Below are 20166 nucleotides of genomic sequence, written 5' to 3'. Positions count from 1 at the left end.
TGTAAAATGTGGGACTCATTCCAAGCTTGGAAGGTCAGGTTTGAAAGTTAAAATAGTAAGACTTTTTTGTAAATCCCTGTAGGATATAGATAAACATTATAAACAAAATCTTTGGTAGTGTCAATATTATACTTCATTTGAAAGAGAGAAATTGTAAAATATTTTCATATTTAATTTTTTCATATGCAGAGAGAAGATATAATTAAATTAATTAAAGAGATATGTGGTAAGTACTCAGGGAAATTTTAATTTCAGATTCTATTTTTCTTCATTACATTGCCATTATTCTCCTTTCTAAAATGATACCAATTCAAGCCATCATGATCTGGGTTTTTTTATTTTTTCCTTTGCAGGTTGCGGTATTAAATGTAAGGAAATTCCTATGGAGCTTGTGTTCGTGATTGACAGTTCTGAGAGTGTGGGACCAGAAAATTTTGAGATTATCAAGGACTTTGTAACTGCTTTAGTAGACCGAGTAACTGTAGGCAGAAATGCTACCAGAATTGGCCTTGTGTTATACAGTTTAGAAGTTCGGCTAGAATTTGGTCTCAACAAGTATACAACTCAACAGGATGTTAAGCAAGCAATTAGAAAAATGCAATACATGGGAGAAGGCACTTACACAGGAACTGCTATCCGTAAAGCAACCCAGGAAGGATTTTTTGGTGCTCGAACAGGAGTGCGAAAAGTAGCTATTGTGCTAACAGATGGCCAAGCAGACAAGAGAGAAGCTGTAAAACTAGATATTGCCGTTCGAGAGGCTCATGCAGCGAACATTGAAATGTATGCAATAGGAATCGTAAATACTTCAGATCCAACACAGGTTGAGTTTGTGCGTGAACTAAATCTGATTGCTTCAGACCCAGACAGAGAGCACATGTATCTCATTGATGACTTTAATACCCTTCCAGGTGCGTTCACTGCAGTTTTATCCTGCATTGTATCTGATGCCTCTCAAAACAGGGTGGGGTGGGGAAAGCATTATCTTTGTGGATATGTTTTGATGCTGATCAGGATTAGTCACGAGGTGTAAAGTAATAGGAACCTAGACATACAGATTCCCTTCTTTTAAGGAGTCACATTAGAGGGCAATGATTCATCATGCCAATGGGGAGATGTCACCTATATGTAGGAAAACAGCTGCTTAAACTAGCTTTCTAAGCTGGGTAAGTGCTCATGCACTGTAAATCTGCTGCACTGGAAACCAGAGTCAAACCCACTGGGGAATTCCATTGGGAAATAGTCCATTTTCATTGGGTTATTTACACGAGCAAGGTAAGCAGTTATTTTCCCACTACCAACCAGCAGTTGTTGCTAAGCTTAGATGAACACCTTTAGGTGAGTTCATTGTATTTTTTACTGTGTAGAGGACTTACAGGCTGGCAGATTTATGACAAGTCCAGAAAGCCTGGAATAATCTTCTTAAAAGCAAAGGAGTATGGGATTGCATGTGTATTATTTACATATATAAATAATTCAAATTTTAGAAATACATTTAATTTCTCAGTATGATTATTTTTTTACTTCTTTTTTTAAAACAGCTCTTGAGTCCAAATTAGTCAACCAATTTTGTGAAGATGAACATGGTACCTTAATATACAACCGTAATGGAAATGGTGCAAGCATAAATGGACCATCTTTCCATTCAGTATCTTCAGGTTCCTTACATCACATACTTCAGAACAACAATGCTAATAGACAGTCACTTTCCGTACAGACACCTGGAGTATCTACAGTAGAAAGTCTTCCAAGACTTGGTGATCTTCCTCAGCGATTAGCTCCGGTACGAAAATTCAGCAGGTTTTAATGAGCAAAAGTTTTATACATAAATATATATATATAACCTTCCCTGTAATATGTAACTTCCTCCTACTTTTCTACAGGACAGGTACTGTAATAGCTCCTTTACCTTGGTATGCTCAGAGCTGGCTGTTCCAAGTAAAAGTTCTGACGTTACACGCAGGCAGTTATCTAATGGCTATAATTTATTCCTGATACTGTTACAAGGATTATTATTCCTGTGTTTAATACAGTAATATTTGTGCCACAGTGTGAAACATAATCTTATAAAAATGCAATTACACTGTAATAATTAAGTCTAAGAATAGTAATTGAACTCAATTGTAGTCCATATTTTGAAGTTTTTAAATAAAATTCTGTAAAGGTCAACTGAAAAAAGTATATTTCCCAGGTTTAAGATTGATAACCTTCTTGGTAAACCACCAGATGAGGCTAAAATCCTGATTCTTATCACTGAAGTCAGGGTAAATGGAAAGGAAAAACATTACAAAAACCTCTAAGTGGTGAAGGGCTTGTTCATTTTGAGACACTTCACAATATCTGAAAAGCAAAGAAAATCAAATGCTTATTTCAGACCAAAGCACCTCCTGTGGTAGTATATGAAGCCTATGAAGAGGAACAAGAGGAGGAGGAACAGTCATCCTTGCCAACAGTGGACACTAGAGGTATTTTTACCATCATTCATTTCTTCATCTTTATTTTTGGCTGATCAAAAATCAGCGTCTCATCCTGCTTCTTTTCACCTACAGCTGTGGCATCATTACTGCCATCAAAACCATCATCATCAGATAAAGTGACGACATCATCTCTTTCAACTGCAGGGCTCACACCAAGACCAGGTTATAGATGTAACTAGTTTTGCATTGCCCTGATACTAGCTTTTCAATAGGCTTTAAATCAGAAAAATTTTGTTCCACTCTCTGAAGATTTCATGAGCCCATGCTTTGGAGAAGAATCCATTTCACGATTTTGTAACATCTAGTTGCGTTCTCGTACAGCCTGTTCACCAGTTCTTGTCTTCCCAAATTCCAAATCCCACTCATCCACTTACAGGAGAAGCAAGGTCAGCTATAATCTGAGAGGTCATAAATGGCATCAAAAAGAGAACACAGTGGTAGCTGAGGTGGGCCAATGAGCAGGTAATTCGTCAGCCAAGAAGGGGCAGTCTATGGAGATGGGAGGCTTCAGAGAAGATAATGATTTCAGAATTGGACAGAAAAAATAGATTTCTCCTTCAGAGGAAAAATATGAAAAAAAGGGTGTTTAGTCATTTGAGGGAAAGTAGTTAGCTGACTGCTCAAAGAATTGATTCTTTTAACATGAAATGTCCAAATGTATTCTGTTCATCATTTGTGGGATTCACACTTTGAGTTTCAGTAATAATGTATTACGATGGGAAACATGTTCCCATGCTTCATGGGAACATGGGCATGACTATTACTCTGTCTCTGGCAAGAACTTTTTTTTTTTTTTTAACGTGTCAAGATACCGGTTGCCAAAGACAGAATATTGATGTCACAATATGAAACTTGAAGGAAAAGTATTTTCTATTTCATGGTTAAAGTGAGTGAGACTAGATTGTATGTCCCAGTCCTCTAATGTGTATCTGTAGGAATCATTAGACCAACAAGCTTTATATCCAAACTTAACTAGTATGTACATAATTACTACCATTGTATTAGGTAAGTAGCATAAACATCTTACAAAAGACTGAAGTTTTTATATTCTTCTTACTGTTCTAATGCCTCTTCCCCCCCACCACGATGAGAACTAATGTGCTGAAGCAACGTACTGCAGAAGGATGACAGTCATACTTGTTGGAAAATAGCAGGTGCAACTAGCTTACACCTCTTTGGCTTACAGTTTTGGATTGCTCACAAGAATAGTTGCTGATAATTCGATTTCAAAGTTATCAGATTCATATTGTTTCCTCTTCTGGTATGTAGAGCCAGAATACTGGCTCTAATATTTCTGGAGTTACTAGAACTATGCCAGTAAAGGAATAGTTTACTTGACCTCCTAAGGTGCATTTTTAACTTGCCTTCAAAGCTAGCATCTTTAGAAGTGAATCTTAAATTGCTGTATAACATTAGCAGAAAAAAACCTAAATAAAATAGTGTTTAAAAGTTAAAATCTATACAATACAATCGACTTTTACAAACTGAATTGTTTCTATTCCTTTTTCTCTCTCTTTATTTTAGAAAGTATCCTGGACCTCCGGTGCAAGTTGAGGCTGGATCAAGGGCCATGCCGTGTTTATATCATAAAATGGTATTATGATAAACAGGCCAATGCCTGTGCTCAGTTTTGGTACGGTGGCTGCAGTGGAAATGCAAACCGCTTTGACAGTGAAGAGGAATGTAGAGATGCTTGTGTACTTTTTTCTGGAGGTAGGGATTTATCTCTACATTAATAATGAGCAAGTTGAAACTATTGATTGTTTGGATTTATCATCAAGTATCCAGCTCACTTTAATTCTTCTTGCATATATTGTATGATGTAGTCCTTATGTAACAAAATAACATTTTTTTCAACGGTATTAAGAGTACAAAATTTCTGTTTTACTAAGGTATAGTAAGACCAGTATAGCATTTGCCATAGTAATTGCCCTTCCTTCACCTAGATCTTTAAATACTACCATTTACAATCACTAGCTATACCTCATTTTATATATGGCTTTGGAAAGCAATCTTTTGTCATTAAAATGATGTAATTTCTTTTCTGTTACAGAAATCTGATATTTGGCATGGATTCTGCAATGAAGACTTCACTTTTTTTTGAGAGAGAGTGTTCGACAAATCCTATTTTAATATTTCAAGCCTAAAATATCAATTTCCAAATTACATGCAGAGTATTACTCAGTACAGATAAATAGAGCAAATGCATCAACCGGTGGCCTTCGTGCTTTCTGGGTCATAAGACAGGGAGGTGGCTCAGCTACCCACCTTTCCCAACCAGATCACAGTTACATGTAGTAGTTTTTTCTGTAAACTTTCCTCAGTTTCAATTAGCTAACAAGACATATGTCAAATGCAGTTAAAACACATACACGGATTTTATCAATAGCTAGCATCAATAAATTAGGTTAGTTCATGTCTTAAGTGGTCCTTGACATGTTTCTCTTCTGAGAGCCCAATCTAATTTTGAATGCATTTCAGTCTTTCCATCTCTTTCTTTGAAGTTTTTAAACCTATGTTCAAAACATCAAATGCAGCACAGAGTTCATTCTTTATTTCCTGTCACTGCCATATTGCTTCTTACATTTATGTCTGTCTGTATATGATGTATTTCCTATTCCACTTGATTTACATACTTGAAAGCTTGTTTTTAATGAAAGAATTCTGGTTTTATTGCCAGGACAGAGAATGGACAGCTGTACCTTTATAGGCCTAAAAACTTCCGTTGTTGTCCCAAAATCAGGGTTCTTCACCCGGCATGCAAGAACCAATCGACACACAGAGTTGAGGTATTTCTTTATTACACATATGCACAAAGCCAGGGGCTAGGTGGTGTTCCACAAAGCAAGCCCACTCACACAAAAAATTACGTATTTATCCTGTTACATGATTAGTAAAAAACACACTTGAATTTACACTTATAGCTCAGTGATTACTATCTTCTTTGCCACTGGTTAGGCATATTTAAATTAGCCTCGCTTGCATGTAGATTAGCACACATGCTCCCTGCAGGTGGTGGTGGTGGGAGGTGTACGTCTTTCCAGTTTTAAATTGAGCTGGTGGTTGTAATCTCCCCCTGCCACCTTTCCCTTTCCCCTAGTTAGTGTCTCATTCTGCTGACTTCTTGTCTTTGTTGGAATTAACTGGCTGTGGGCACCTCCTGGGGCAGGATGTTCTCCTTATCAGGCTTGTAGTTCTCCTTCAAGGGCACAGTCATTCATACAAAGTTACAGATACATGACTAACCGAATGTCACTAGAAGCTGACAATAAGATAACAGGGATTGAACGTATGGCTAGACATCAACTCCACAGCTAAATTATTTACTGTGTTAACGTGCTCCTGATGATGTAACTCCTGCATGTGGAACCCCATGGTCATTTTTGGTTGGGTTTGTGGGTTTTTTCCTGAACAAATTTTAAGTTTGGTGTATCAACAAAAAATGGAACGTGGCTTCAAGTCCAACACCTGCTACCCTTCCTACCCAGGGAGCCCGGACATGGTGGCACACTGCTCTTCCCACCGCCCAGCCAGGGGCCACGGGCAGCACCGGCCGTGGCATCTTCCTTCATCACGTTTCTATCAACTCCCAGGTGGGTGACAATGGGATCAATGGGTTCCTCACTAATTCACAGACCAGCTCCAGGGAAAAAACCGTCAAAGGTCAAGTTTCTTTCTATGATTCGTACTTTTTATTTGGAAGTGGTAGGATACTGCAGTTAAAATTCTGCTAGATATGGTTTTCAAGTTATTCCAAATCAGAAATATGATACATCCCATCTAGTCAAAAACAAACAACCCCACAGCCAAAACAGAAATCACAGGACTTCAAGCTGTGATTTACCAAGTAAGGGTTTCACAAGCTTTATAGTTTACCGACTGTAGAGGGGGCTGGCTTAACGATCGGCCACGGCAACACACGTTACTCTGTGCCAGACAGAACTAACACGCGAGGAAAAGCTGCAACAACGCCGCGCTCCACCGCCTCGGAGCACCCCGCGCCCCCTCACGAAACGCCCGCCAAGTCGGCGTGACTGCGGCTGCGCGCCCACAGTACGGGGCTGCCGCAAGGCACGACGGGGCAGCGCGGGAAGGCGGTGACGGCCCGGACCCGCCCGCCCAGCCCCCGCCTGGCGCCGCAGCCAACCGCGATCGCTGCGGGAGCGCAGGGCACCGCCCCCGTTGCCACGGTGCGCGCGGGGCCGCCGGAGGGAGCGAAGCGCTGGCCATGAGCGCGGTGCTGGACGTGCTGTGGGAGGACAGAGATGTCCGCTTCGACATCTCCCCGCAGTGAGTGGCGCTGCCCTGCCCTGCCCTGCCCTGCCCTGCCCTCACAGCGCGGCTCTCGGCCGCTGCCGGCCTCTGCCAGGCGGCTGAGCGAGCGCGGCCGCCGCGGGTGGCGCGGTGCATGCTGGGAACACGCCTAGTGTGGCGGCGCGGGGCGGTGGGCGGGCGCGCTGTCCCGGCAGGGTGGGAGGGGGCCGGGGTGGCCGCCGCGGCTCAGGCGGGCGGGCTGGGGAGGTGGGTCAAGTCACCGTATCGAATCTATGAAAGGGAAAAAAAAAAAAAAAAAGAGGTTGCAAGCTGGAGGACCGAGGGCAGGGTATTCGTTTCCCACCCGCCTGTAGCGTTACTTGTCGCGGAGAAGTAAAAGCACGCCCCAGGTGCGTGTGAGGTGACGGTAGCAGTCACCGGTCACAAGGACGCGGTGTCCCCGCCGTGGCGCCGGCAGCCAGAGCTCACGGGGAGGGGCTGCGGCCGCTGCGGGCCGGGGCTGGCGGCACCCCTCGGCGGGGCAGGGCCGGCGCTGCTGGCGGCCGTCTGCCGTACCTGGGGCGGATAGCGCTGCTCTGCGGCTGTGGCAAAGCCCCGCGTAGCTCTTGTTGCTGGAGCTGGAAACTGGCAGCTGGCTGCTGTGGTCTGGCGGTGGAGGCTGAGCGGACTGTCGGGCTTCACCTCCCTCCCCCCCAGGTGACCCTGCTGAGACACGGCCTGCCCCTCAGCCGTGCTGCCACCGTGACCTGCGGAAAGATGGAATTGTGTCCTGGATGTCTAAGCAGTTCTGTCTTATTTTCTTAAGAAACTGTCACGAAGACAGAGCCTGCTTTCATACTTCTTTTAATGCCGATGTTACTATTCTTGCTACCTCCTGCCCAATGTCTTTTGTGCTGTTCGGTGAGGTATTGTTGAGGCCATACCTGGTGGCTTGGTTCTGGTCTCCAGTAGTATCTCGTGGAATTCCCCTCCTGGTAACACATTTTGTTTCAGTCGTGCCAATACGCTGAAGAGTTTTGGCTGCTTTACACGATACAATTAAAATACAGCAAAATTTCACACAGCATCTGTTGTGTAATTAGAATGGTTAGGCCATTTAAGTCAAGCAAAATATAAAACCCCAAACCACGCCCTTTGTGGGGAAATTCAGAGCAGCATTTCACATGTTTGTCTGCATCTGATGTTTTCTTTGCTGACATCTATTCTTTCCTGAGCCTAGCACCACTCTTTATGACCTAAAAGTACAGCATGAGGCAACAAGTTTTATCCGTTTACAAATTATGTTATTATCCCAAACCTGGGCTCTTCACTCCGTGTGCAAAAGCTGATACACACACAGAGTCAAGATAACTTACTGCATGTCTGCACATAGGTGGGTGCTAGTTGGTAAATCCATAAAGCTAGCTGTCTCCTATCACACAGTAAAACATTTTATGCACTTTGCACAACTGTTTACTTACTTCTCATTTGCTCTTAAAACCTAATCTCCATTTAAAGGTAAAACATTCTTCCCCCCCCCCTCCTCCCGCATGAGTTCTGTGGGGAGGGGGCTTGCTTTGCTTGGGGGTGGAACTTTTAGTCCCCTAATCGGGATAGTTCACACATAGTTCAAGTAATTTTCAGTTCAGTCTCATTAACCATTTGGTTTTCCTTGAGGTTATCTTGTTACTTTTTAGGTTGATAAATTTATGGTGTCTATTCCTTCTCCCAAGACCATGTTTTGTTAACTGTAAGGATTAGTTAACAGCCCTGTTTTTCAGATTTTTTTTCTTGTTTTTCATTACTGATATTTACGTATTTGTTTAAGTAAATAACTCGTATCAATGTGAATGAACTTTTTTGCTTTTCCCTCCTGTTTTCACGTGCTTTCTTCCTATTTTGGAGTATAGTTTCCTTGGTCACACTTGCTACATAATTATTGATTTAATGTTATAATTTAATAATAAAGGTATGGAAAATATTAATATGCCAGATGTAGTGATAACAATTTCAGGTATGTAATGTTGATGTGTGTGTATATGTGGATTTTTTTTATTGTGTGATGCACTAAGCAAAAGGAAAGTGAAGTAGGGAAATAGACATGGCCTTCTTTTGGATGATACATCTAATCTGTTTTTCATTAGGTAATTTTTTTTTTCTTTTAGACAAATGAAAATGAGACCTGGAGAGGTCCTTATAGACTGCTTAGAGTCTGTTGAAGATACCAAAGGAAACAATGGAGACAGAGGTACCTGCATACTCAGGGGAATTGTAAACTTTCTAGTATTTAACCTGTGCAGGTTCATGAAGGTCCTGTTTGGTTTCCATTGAACTCTGGATCAATGGTCTGTTGTAGAAAATAGATTTCACAGTTCTATCTCCCCTGGAGTGTCTTCGAATAGGATCTCTTGTTGGAAATTACAGGAAGGTGATAATCTTGTCTCAGAATTTGTTTAGAATTGAAAGCTTTGTAAGAATGATCCCTTTATAAATATTGTGGTGATCTTTTGCTGCAATTCTGTTCAATGCTTAGTTTTTCCTAATCTGTTTCAGAGTGACTAGGTAAGGAATATATATATTCTAGTATGCAAGGACATGAAGCAGACAGCAAGCTGAGGTGACCCTTCCTGGGGTTGGGTGTGCTTCTGTACAGGGTACAGAATTGAATAAATTTGCATGTGACATAAAGGGGTGAGGTTATTGATGAAGACAGCTGCGACAGTTAAATCGCTGCCTTCCCCTTCTCCTCAGAGCAGTTCTGCACTGATTGTGTGTCTGCATTTTTATTGTAGACAGGTGGATGTGAAATCAGTAACAGTTCTCAGTTTGGTTTTGAAGAATGCTGGTTATATATTAGAGGTTGTTTCATTTGTTCCTTGCTGGATTTTCTCTCCTAGCGTTCCAAAAAAAAAAAAAAAAGTGTTTAGTGATTTTCGAGGGGAAGGAATATTCTGGTGTTTCAAAACTAGAGGTAAATACGTACCACAGAATGGAACATTTCATTTAATGGAAGGTGTTCAGACTAAAAACTTGTTATTTCCAGGTAGACTGCTTGTGACAAATTTGCGGATTATTTGGCGCTCATTGTCATTGCCCAGAGTCAATCTCTGTAAGTATAATTTCTTGTTAAACAACTGCAAATTTTGTGTTTCCTTTGTGGTAGCATGCTATTCTTTCACAATAGTATCAATTACAGTACAGAATAGTATAGTTCTGTTGCTCTGTAAAGTCTGAAATAAACTGTTACTGCTGAATCTGTTTGTAATATAGGAACTGTTAAAACAATTCACAGCAAAATATTGATTCAATGTTAATTTCTCAGAACAGAAGTTGAAGAGTACTTCAGACATTTTGCATTTGGTCTATGTGGGTTTCATTCATTTTTCTAGAAAGAAACAAAAATTTGAGTTTTGTACGTCTTGTTGCCACCTGTTCTATATTTTTATATATATCTTTTTTTCAACATTTTGTATTGTCTTACAGTTTTTATTCCCCACAATTATCTGCCTTTCCAAATTTACTATTGTAAGCTTTGAATAAGCTTCTGATTTTTAACTGTATGCATAGTTAGCATATCTATTCACATTTAATTTAATTTGCTGAAACAGGGGCAGGATGCATTTATTTTGTACTCACAGTATTTCCAGTGCTCATTTCTTAATAGCCAGTCAATCTTGAAAATCTGTATCCTGTTCATAATGTAGATAAACTTATGCTCTCTGCTTGCTTGCTGTTCTGCATTTGCTGTCTTGTATGTGCATGTGCGTACAAGTGCACACACACACTGCTACTTCTGTATGTCTTTATAAAATTAAAAAAAAATGTTTGCTTGTGTATTTCAGTTTTAGAATAGACATTTTTAGAGGAGATCACAAACTTATGGAGTAATTCAGCCCTATTGTAGAAGCTCAAGGAAGTCTAACCTACAGCTTTTAGAGTTCAATGTGCTTTCTAGCTTTCAAGATAATGCATTATTTCTTACATTAAGGGATATATAGACAAAAAAAATAATAGTTTGTTGGATGCCATTTTTTACTATTGCTGTTTTAGAAAATTTCTTTTAAGCAACCTAGGAAATAGTGTTTTGCTGCTATTTTTGCAAGTGCTGATTCCATAAAGACTGAATATTCCTATCTGCGTAACTGCTAGCACATCTGAGATTTTGGAGAAGCAGAATCTTGCCAAAGCAAATTCCTGTTAGGTTATTCCAGATTTTTATTTTTTTTTTGTGGGTTTTGGGGTTTGTTTGTTTTCATCTGGCTGTGCTTCTATTGGTATCAGTAGCAGGACTGTCATTGACATTCAGATTTAGTCCATACCATTCTAATGCATCTGTTTGTTTTAGGAAGAATGGCTGGGATTGTTTCTGTTTTAATTTTGTATCAGAGCACTACTGAAGAAGAGGCAAAGTTAAATTTATAACTGTTTTTTCCTCTTCTTTTTGTTTCTTCTACACTTCTACTTTCCTTTTTGCCTTTTTTTTTTTTTTTTTTTGGACATCTCCTTAGCTCTTCTTCTACGAAGTATTATATCAATGGAGAAAGTTTTATTTATAAGGGTGAAACTTATGGGCAACTTATGATGAAACAGACCTTCTTGAGGCAACGGTCAAATGCTGAAACCAGGGAAATGCTGATTAGATATTATGAGAAAAACATTCACAATGATGGCAAACAGTAGAACAGGCTCCTAGAGTGGCTGTGGAATTGCCTTCTTTGGAAATACTCAAAACTCAATTGAACAGTACCCTGAGTAGCCAGGTGAAGTTGGTCCTGCTTTGAGAAGAGCATTGGACCAGAAAACCTCCCAAGGCCCTTTCCAGCTTAAATTAGTCTTTGATTTTGTGATTAAGGCCCAGATTGTTAACCACTGTGTAATTCTCGCAAATAACATCGAAAGCTGTGCTACAAAATTCAATATTGTACTTTGCAATTTTGACTATTTTTTCTTGTTCTCAAAACTGTTCTTTATTTTTTCCCCCCCACTAACTTTTAGCTGTTGGTTACAACTGCATTATAAATATAACGACAAGAACTGCCAACTCGGTAAGTTTCAAAAAAATACTTTTTAAAATAATAAAAGAATATTTTATTTAAAAGAAAAAATAATTTGTAAAAATTCATTGCTTATACATATTGCACTATATGAACAGTAATCTGAAAGTTTACAGTTTACAAGAACAGTAATAGGATAGTAGTGGAAGTTTAGTTTTAAAAGTTGAGAAGGTTTTAAATTTCTATAGGAGCATGGTTTTAGTCAGTTTCCTAAGGCAGTAAAACTCATGTAATCACGCTGTTTGGTGATTCCTCTCCCCTCTAGGTAAGTGAAGCACACATGGGCTCATTGTGTCTAAATTTAACAAAGGTCTAGAGAGGCATTAATCCTGTGCGAGAAGGCTCTCAAATACATAACTTGAATTACATGCAACTGTGAAGCCATTGGTTTTGCTTGCAGCAAAAAACTAACAGGGAGGTTATGTAGGTTCCCTGGGCAGCCATATGGTAACAAAGTCAAAAATACTCCTTCGGTCATGATACTGCAAATGTATAGCAGGCAGGGTTCATTAGTTCTACTGTTGATGATACTACTAGTTTCTCCAAAAGAACCTGAGTCCAGTTGAAGACAACAATAGATTAGTGGATCAGGATTACACCTTCAGGTATACTATTTAGAACAAGACTTTTGAAAACATGTCAAGATTATTTATTGCCTGTACAGTCAAGCTACTATATTGTCAAAATGTTAATTTTTTCCTTACAGAAATTGCGAGGGCAGACAGAAGCGCTGTATATATTGACAAAATGTAACAACACACGCTTTGAGTTCATATTTACTAATGTTGTCCCCGGGAGTCCCAGGCTCTTCACTTCAGTTATTGCGGTACACAGGTAGCATACTTAAAATCGTGTTTGTTCATCTACGAAATTCAATGAATCAAATATGTGGGATTGCTACTGATGATGGACCCAGTATATAACTGCCCATATTTACCATTCAGAAAACTTTCCCAAAAGAGGAGAACAGCATCTCTGGAAGGGAGAGAACGATCACAAATTCTAGTAGATAACTGTGCAAAAAGAAAATTAATGTGTATTAATACCAGTCATTGATCACAATTTATACGCCTTGTGTGTATGTACTATCTGAACAAATAAAATTACAAAAGAGCTAATTTCAGTGTGTATTTTCTATCTATAATTTCTGTCTATAATAATTTCCCTTAATTTTGGATCATGTAATGGAAATGAAGAGTTAAATCCTGGTCAAAACTCTTGACTACAAAACAGTGGATGTTTCCCAATAAACATAAGTCATGTGAATGAATGTGTGCATAATACATTACCATAGGTTTCTATTTAAGAGCTGTGGAATACTGACCTATGTATATTGGATGTTTTTGACTTAACTGGCACTGAAAAATACAGGATTCTTGATGTCCATGCTATTTATAACATGGGACCCAGAAGACTTAAGCTTTGCAGCAGAGGCTGGGAGATGACTGTCTTAAGGAAAAGAAATATATATATATATACACACACATGTGAACAATACAGTAGATCAAAACAGGTGTCAAAAAAAACCCCCTTTAAAGATAACTTCATTAAGGAATGATGAAGTACAATGGTTTACCTTGATGAAGTTTTGATAGTGCTCTCATTTTTTTGCAATGTGGTGATCAGAAAAGTTGAAAATACACATTTCATATTGGTGCTGAAACAAACAGTAAAAGTAATAGAAGACACTGAAATGGTAACTTGTATTTTTTATGTTTTGCAGAGCTTATGAAACTTCTAAAATGTATCGTGACCTGAAGCTGAGAAGTGCATTGATTCAAAACAAGCAACTGAGATTATTACCACAAGAACAAATATACGATAAAATCAATGGAGTCTGGAATTTATCAAGTGACCAGGTATAGTGAAAAATGAGACTATGTTGACTACAGCGAAGTTAAAGTGTTTTGGCAGTTGTACTGCTATAGCATTGTAACCTCAAAGGAATTACCCTTAATTCAGTTTATTAGTTGATGCATGCGAAGAAACTGATCCCATGTATTTACTACTCAGTAACAAAGTCTCCTTTTGGGATCCTGAGGTCTACATGACTCTGCTAATATTCAAGGAACTAGGTACACAGTCCCTGTTAAGAAGATTTATTTGTGGGTCTAAAGCTCTGTATCATTCTGAAAGATGATCATGTGTTTCCAGAGTGCTCTGTTGAGTATTTGTATGTTTACACGCAGCTTTGACTACAGTGTAAGACTATATTGTCTTTTGATTACTGGAAACTGAAACTATTGGAATAGGAGTCTATGTGTTAAAACATGGAAAAATAAAGACTGTAAGGAAAAAATAAAAACCATTTGTATTACAGGGCGTTAGTTGCAAGTATTTCCCAGAGCCATGAAACAAAATGGGAGCTGTTATTTCTGTCTGTGCAATTTTAGTCTAGAATGGAAACAAGATCCATCCTGACAAGCTAAAAAGTTCTTTCCTCCTCGTTCCCTTGGCACACATCTCCACAATTGCCTAAGTTTAACCCACATGCCATTATACTTACGCTATACACCAATTCCAGATCTGTACAGTTAAGCATGCTCTCAGATGCTTCATGTACTCTCATGAGGTCTGCTGTGCTGTGATTTTGTCCTGCTTCACTGCGGTAATAGGTACTCCCAGCTATTTTCACCACTTGGGTGCTGTATCCTTTAAAGATTGGATCTTGCTTCCTTGCAATCAATGGAAGCATTTCAGCTGGTTTTGGTGGAAAGAATAAGCCTTTTATTGAATTAAATATGAAGCTATATGCTGCTTGCGTTTAAGTGGATAGCAGTAATCATCATGTTAGAAAAAAAGGCTGTATACTTCGAAGCAGTTCTAACATACCTTTTCTTTAATAGGGAAATCTGGGAACGTTTTTTATTACTAATGTGAGAATTGTTTGGCATGCAAATATGAATGACAGCTTTAATGTCAGCATACCATATCTACAAATTGTAAGTATCTCAAAACAACCAATTTCAGAACAAAATGGGAAAGTTCAAGTCTTTAGTTAAAACTCCCAGCTCACCAAAATTAGTATTTCATGTCCCACAGTCAGGGAGGAATTTAGTTTTACCAGCATCAACCATAGGGTAGATACTTTTTTTTTCCATTTTTCTGTCTAGATTAGGGGCTTTCTTGGGCAGGTACTGTTAGTGAAAATGCTTTGTGTTTCCAGTTTTCAAACTGTTTACTATGTTGCTTCATGCCACCTACATACACTGGGATTAATGATTTGTGAACCTGATGTTCAGAAATGATCTGTTACTACTGTTACCACTTCTGGTAACACTTTTCCCTTAGGTTCGGGGATTCAGATTTGTAATGGTAAATGGGAGGGAATCCTGGTAGCCAAGCTTCCACAGCCAGTAGCTCTAATTAGCACAGTGTAAAAAAAAAAAAGAATTTAAAAAATATTGAAAAATACATAGAGCAGATTTTCATCAAGTAATTCCAAAATTTTTAACAAACAGTTTTTACCTCTTTACCATTAGCGTTCAATAAAAATAAGAGACTCAAAGTTTGGCTTGGCGCTTGTGATAGAGAGTTCTCAGCAGGTAAGAAGCTTTAATAGCCTTTTTTCACTGGTTACATTTTTATATATAATATTTCTCTAATTCTGACTTGTTACAGGGCTACTTTTAAGGTATGTGAAGAAAGTAATCTTTGAACTGCTTAAAACACCTGTACGTTGAGGTCTATATGGCTGTGGTCTCGAAGCGAAATGACAGTAGGCCAGCATGACTAGTTAAAGCAAAATAACTGTTCAAAACAGTGTTTTCTGACATTATCTTTGGAATCTAATTAATTCTATACTTAAGACACTAATTTTAATCTTTTTCACTTGTGTATCTGTTTTGCTGTAAGAGGGAAAATTATTTTTCTTCAATTCGACTTTAATAAAAAATGCTTTTAATGGTGATTTTTTTAAAAAAGTTCAACTATTTATCTGAAAATTTCTTTAATAACAGCATAACGATCTAACAGATTAAACATTTGCTGACTAGCTAGAAGTGATACTGACGATCTCTTACTGATTTTTTCCCATCCTTGTTTGCTTTTGTTTTTCTGTGTACCAAGTTTGTTCTTTGTTTATATAATGGGCTAACAGTTAAAAGTTCATTTACCTCATAGAGAAACATTGTCATTGTTTTTATTTCACCCATTGTTTAAGTGGCAGGATGAAGATAATGCCAAAATACAGATAATATTTTATCAGCAAACTGAAATTTGCTATCATTAAACTGCAAATCCCTATCAAGGGGAAAAAGTTGTTTAAATAATAAGCAAACACGTGTCTTCTTTATTCCTCTGTTACATAGAGTGGCGGATATGTACTTGGTTTTAAAATAGACCCTGCAGAGAAACTACAGGAGGCAGTGAAAGAAATTAATTCACTTCACAGAGTTTATTCAGCTAACCCTATATTTGGAGTGGATTATGAAATGGAAGAGAAGGTACTCCACTCATTTATTCTAAATTAGATACAGTATTGTGTTAACAGCAGTAATAAAAATGTATTAAACATATTAGATATGTGGATTTACTTACTTCAGTGTTTTGATTTGCAGCCTCAACCTCTTGAAGACCTAACAGTGGAGCAGGTTCAAGATGATGTGGAAATAGAAGCTGATGAATATACAGATGCTTTTGTGGTAAGCTTCTCCCCAGAAAATGGAAAACTGGAATACTCCTTGTTTGTTTTTTGAAATTTAAGCAATGTAGAGATGTCATCCTCAAAGGTAAGCTACAACTGAACTTCCTATATTTAAAACACATCTACACGCCTTTTATTCAAAATCCTGGTTGCTACAGGAATTCTGTGTGTGGGTTTTGAACTTAAGAATAAACTATTATTCAAAATAAATAGTAGTACCTATTTAAAGTAGTAGTTGTATGTAGTTTCTCTACACATGAAGGTCAGGAATAGCTTGAAAACTAGCAGTATAATATAATGAAATACATTATATTCAAAAAGTCTCCCTTCTTTTGGAGCAGATAAATAGATGGTGATATCTGTATGCTCAATGTTCATCTAAGATTCAGACTTAAAAGATTTTTAGAAAGGCAGCAGTAATTTTGAGTCACTCCTGACAACCTTTGCACTCCTGACAATACCAGTTTAGAAAACTGTTAGTATCTGATAGTCTCCCAGTATTTCAGGAAAACTTACTTTTAAATGCATTAAGTTGCTTTATGACCATCTTCTAGGAATTTCCAAATTTACTGTGCAGATTGCACAGGTAGACTGTACACGTTTTCAAGTGCTAGCCTTGACATGTTGATGTGTTTTATTAATTCACCTCGGAAATACGGTGCTAGCAGTGCTAACATACTACTTTAGATAGCTACTACTTTAAATAGCTACTACTGTTGGTGCAGTGCTAGTACCAATCTTATTGCCAACTTCTTTTCTTTTGCTGTCATCTACTGATGCAGGTGAGCTCTTATCTCTTCCTTTCCCTCCTTTTCCTTCACCTTTTTGCCATTTTTTTTTTCATTTTTACGTATTTCTATACAGTCTTCAACATAGTTAAAGACTTACCTTTTTCCTTAAAAGTAGGTTGTTTGCTCTATTGGTGCCTATGTAATCTGGATTAAATAACTCCTTTGCATATTCTAATACAAAAACTGAAGCTGTTAATGATTAGAAGGTGTTTGCTATAGGAGAGATGGATTGTCCAGGGCCCAAAAAGTGGCTCCAGACCAATATTCCATGACAGTTGGCAGCTGCTATGCTGTTCTGTGGAGTCTTACATAGCTTGAGATCCAGCTGAGCAGGAAAATGCTTCCTTTGCTGCCCCTCGCCAGTCCATAAGGGCAGCTGAAGCAAGATCAGGCTTTCTTTGGTAAATATGAAGATCTAGAGCCTGCTGGTCCAGAGACTTCTAGAGCTGAGAATATTTTCAGAGATCTGCTGTCCTGAAGAATTTGAGCGTTAATTTCCACACGCACAGAATGGGAAAGATTGTGTCTCTTTCACAGGTATCTGACTGAAAGTAGAAATATTTGGTTAATTGTTCAGTTACTCTGTGTTTATTTCTTACACTGAATATGAGGTTAACTGAATTTTGATATTACTTACATTTGAAGTTAATTTTTGAAATTTAATAACAAGTGCTGCTGCACGTGAGGCAGAAGATGCTAGGATGCTGTTCGTTTGCCTTCATGGTAACATTTTATTCCCTGTAAAGTATTTGTCAGTGTAACAAATGTAATATGAAAATTTTACCATTTTAAAATAATTGTTTATTATGATGGAAAACTCAAAAGACTGGTATTTAATGAAAAACAGCATAATCACCAGCTCCTGTTAGAACCCTTTTGTAAATTATTTCAATGTATAAAAACCTCTGTTCTTGTTCAGAAAACAAAAATAAAAGCCAGTCTGGTTTGTTGCAGAAAACATACCAAATAACAGTTTTGACCCCAAGGAATTTTTAGCAGACTTGGTTTTAGACCACTTTTTTTTCCAAAGGTTGTGAGTTCTTTTTTTTTTTCTTTTGTAGGCTTACTTTGCTGATGAAAACAAGGTAAGAACATCTTTCTGTATACTATCAAATTCATGTTGTTAAAAATGGGATAATAAAGCTAAAAAGTACCTTCTACTTTCTTTCTTATCTCGTGTGTTCAAAAAAGCAACATGATGGTGAGCCTGTTTTTTCAGAAGAACTAGGACTTGCAATAGAGAAGCTAAAGGATGGATTCACGCTCCAGGGACTCTGGGAAGTAATGACCTGATTTAGATTGGCACGTGTTTGTTTCCTAAAGCAAGTAAAGACTCTCAGTTCTTACTCGGCTTGTGAGATCTGTAGAAGGTAATTTAGAAATACCGGATTAGCAGAAAAATGACATGCCAAAGTTAAAGAGCAGCAAATATTAGATAATATGTCCTCAGGATATGTCATAAAGGAAAGATTATTCAAAACCCTCGTATGTGTAAAAGCTTTGTATGTATTACCTTGGTTCTGTAAGCAGTGACAGGACAACCGATATCTACTATAAGAAGGGGTGGAGCCCCAGCTGCTGGTGGCAGCCCTGTCCGCTGCTGGCAGTCACATGTTCCACTGGCCCCAGAAGTCCCACCTTTCCTCTGGTCACATCCTGCAAGCACCTGAGAAGTCCCTCTTTCTGTCTGGCTATAAGGACCTGGAAGTCCCTCCCCACGATGTGCACAGTGGCTGCCATTTTATTTCAGCTGCCATTATGTAAAATGTCCTACCGCCATGTTTTCATACTGGTCTGTGGTTGGCTGGCTGTGGGTTTTGACGCACTTATACCTCAGGTGTTTTCAGGCTTGTGATTGGCAGGATCAGCCACCCCATCCTGCCTCCCCCAGAAGGCTGTCAGGGCAGGACGCCCCCTCCCCTAACAACACAGGGTCTGCCACAGTGTTTCAGCTTCAGCAGCCATTTTATGGCAGGTAGCTACTTTTTTTCTCTCTCTCTCTTTTTTTTTTCAACTTAACCACCCCTGTGTTTGCAGACTGCCCTGTGATTGGCTGCCAGGACCAGCCACCACCTGCCATTTTACCCAGAAGTAGGTCAGAAAAGGAAGCTTCCTCTTCCTATGTACAGGGAGACCATCATTTGAGATAGGGCAGTCTGTGGGATATGGTTTGATGCTCAATTTAAAATATTCTTGTATTTATACACGGTGATGTACTTTCCCATAATGATTGTATCTAAGTCAAAATCAGATTTCTATGAAACACAGAAATATCATCATATGTAGAACATGTTGTCTCTAGGTATATTGGCTGTGCCATTGCAGCGGTGCTGTGTTAGTGCTAACTTAGACAATACTGTTTCAAATTAGTTTTGATGTCTCAGAATTTTGTTTAATGTTCAGCACATATCATTCCAGGTACTTAATTGTAATCCAGATATCCTCATACAGTGTTTTCTTTTTTTTTTTCCTTTTTCTTTCCTTTTTTTTTCTAGAACACTTAAAGGAATTATCTAGAAAAAAGTGCACACACAAATACCGTCTGTGTTTGAGTCACTAGACCTTTATGATGTTATGTGTTAGAGAGAAATGAGTCATTTATTGTTTAAAGGAAGATGCAGCTGTTACGCTTTCTAGTGAGATAAGACCTCTATGCTATTTTCTATAAGTGGAAAAAGTCAAATGAGCTCGCCTCTCAGCTGTTTTAGCAGCTGACTGTTATAGTAAAGTCACTGTCGTGTGAATGTAATTGTGGAGTTTGTAGAAAATCTCTGAAGGTATTTGCTTTAATGAAATACTACCTATATTGAAAAGCAATCATTATTTCAATAAACTTCAACAATGTTATACCTCACTGTAGATCTTGCATTCAAATAGTTGTGTTTCAATCCCGTTTCCGTTATGTTCAAAGAATATTTTACTATGTGGGTGAAAAGCATTCTCTA

General features: G+C 38.5%; 2 protein-coding genes across 2 annotated transcripts in view; both read left to right on the top strand.

The window, feature by feature from the left end:
* The window catches only part of LOC102052787 (collagen alpha-1(XXVIII) chain-like), a 34269-nt gene extending 30056 nt beyond the window's left edge, over nt 1-4213 (top strand). The window contains exons 30-35 of the mRNA XM_027810748.2: nt 190-226; nt 354-911; nt 1542-1783; nt 2375-2465; nt 2550-2639; nt 4002-4213. Coding sequence (XP_027666549.2) covers nt 190-226; nt 354-911; nt 1542-1783; nt 2375-2465; nt 2550-2639; nt 4002-4213 — 1230 coding nt within the window. The remainder of the gene's footprint in view (nt 1-189; nt 227-353; nt 912-1541; nt 1784-2374; nt 2466-2549; nt 2640-4001) is intronic.
* A 2387-nt stretch (nt 4214-6600) lies between these two features.
* Nucleotides 6601-20075, top strand: BBS5 (Bardet-Biedl syndrome 5). Its single transcript, XM_055719059.1, has 12 exons — nt 6601-6767; nt 8897-8979; nt 9775-9840; nt 11727-11776; nt 12492-12619; nt 13509-13644; nt 14632-14727; nt 15268-15330; nt 16096-16230; nt 16345-16428; nt 18283-18306; nt 18413-20075. The coding sequence occupies exons 1-12, from the start codon at nt 6706-6708 to the stop codon at nt 18512-18514; spliced, it is 1029 nt and encodes a 342-aa protein (XP_055575034.1). The 5' UTR covers nt 6601-6705; the 3' UTR covers nt 18515-20075.
* The last annotated feature ends 91 nt before the right edge of the window (nt 20076-20166 follow it).

This window comes from Falco cherrug, chromosome 8 (genome assembly GCF_023634085.1).
Source record: "Falco cherrug isolate bFalChe1 chromosome 8, bFalChe1.pri, whole genome shotgun sequence".
NCBI classification, from domain to species: domain Eukaryota; kingdom Metazoa; phylum Chordata; class Aves; order Falconiformes; family Falconidae; genus Falco; species Falco cherrug.
Note: the sequence above shows the minus strand (reverse complement) of the source record. Positions and strands in the feature narration are given on the sequence as shown.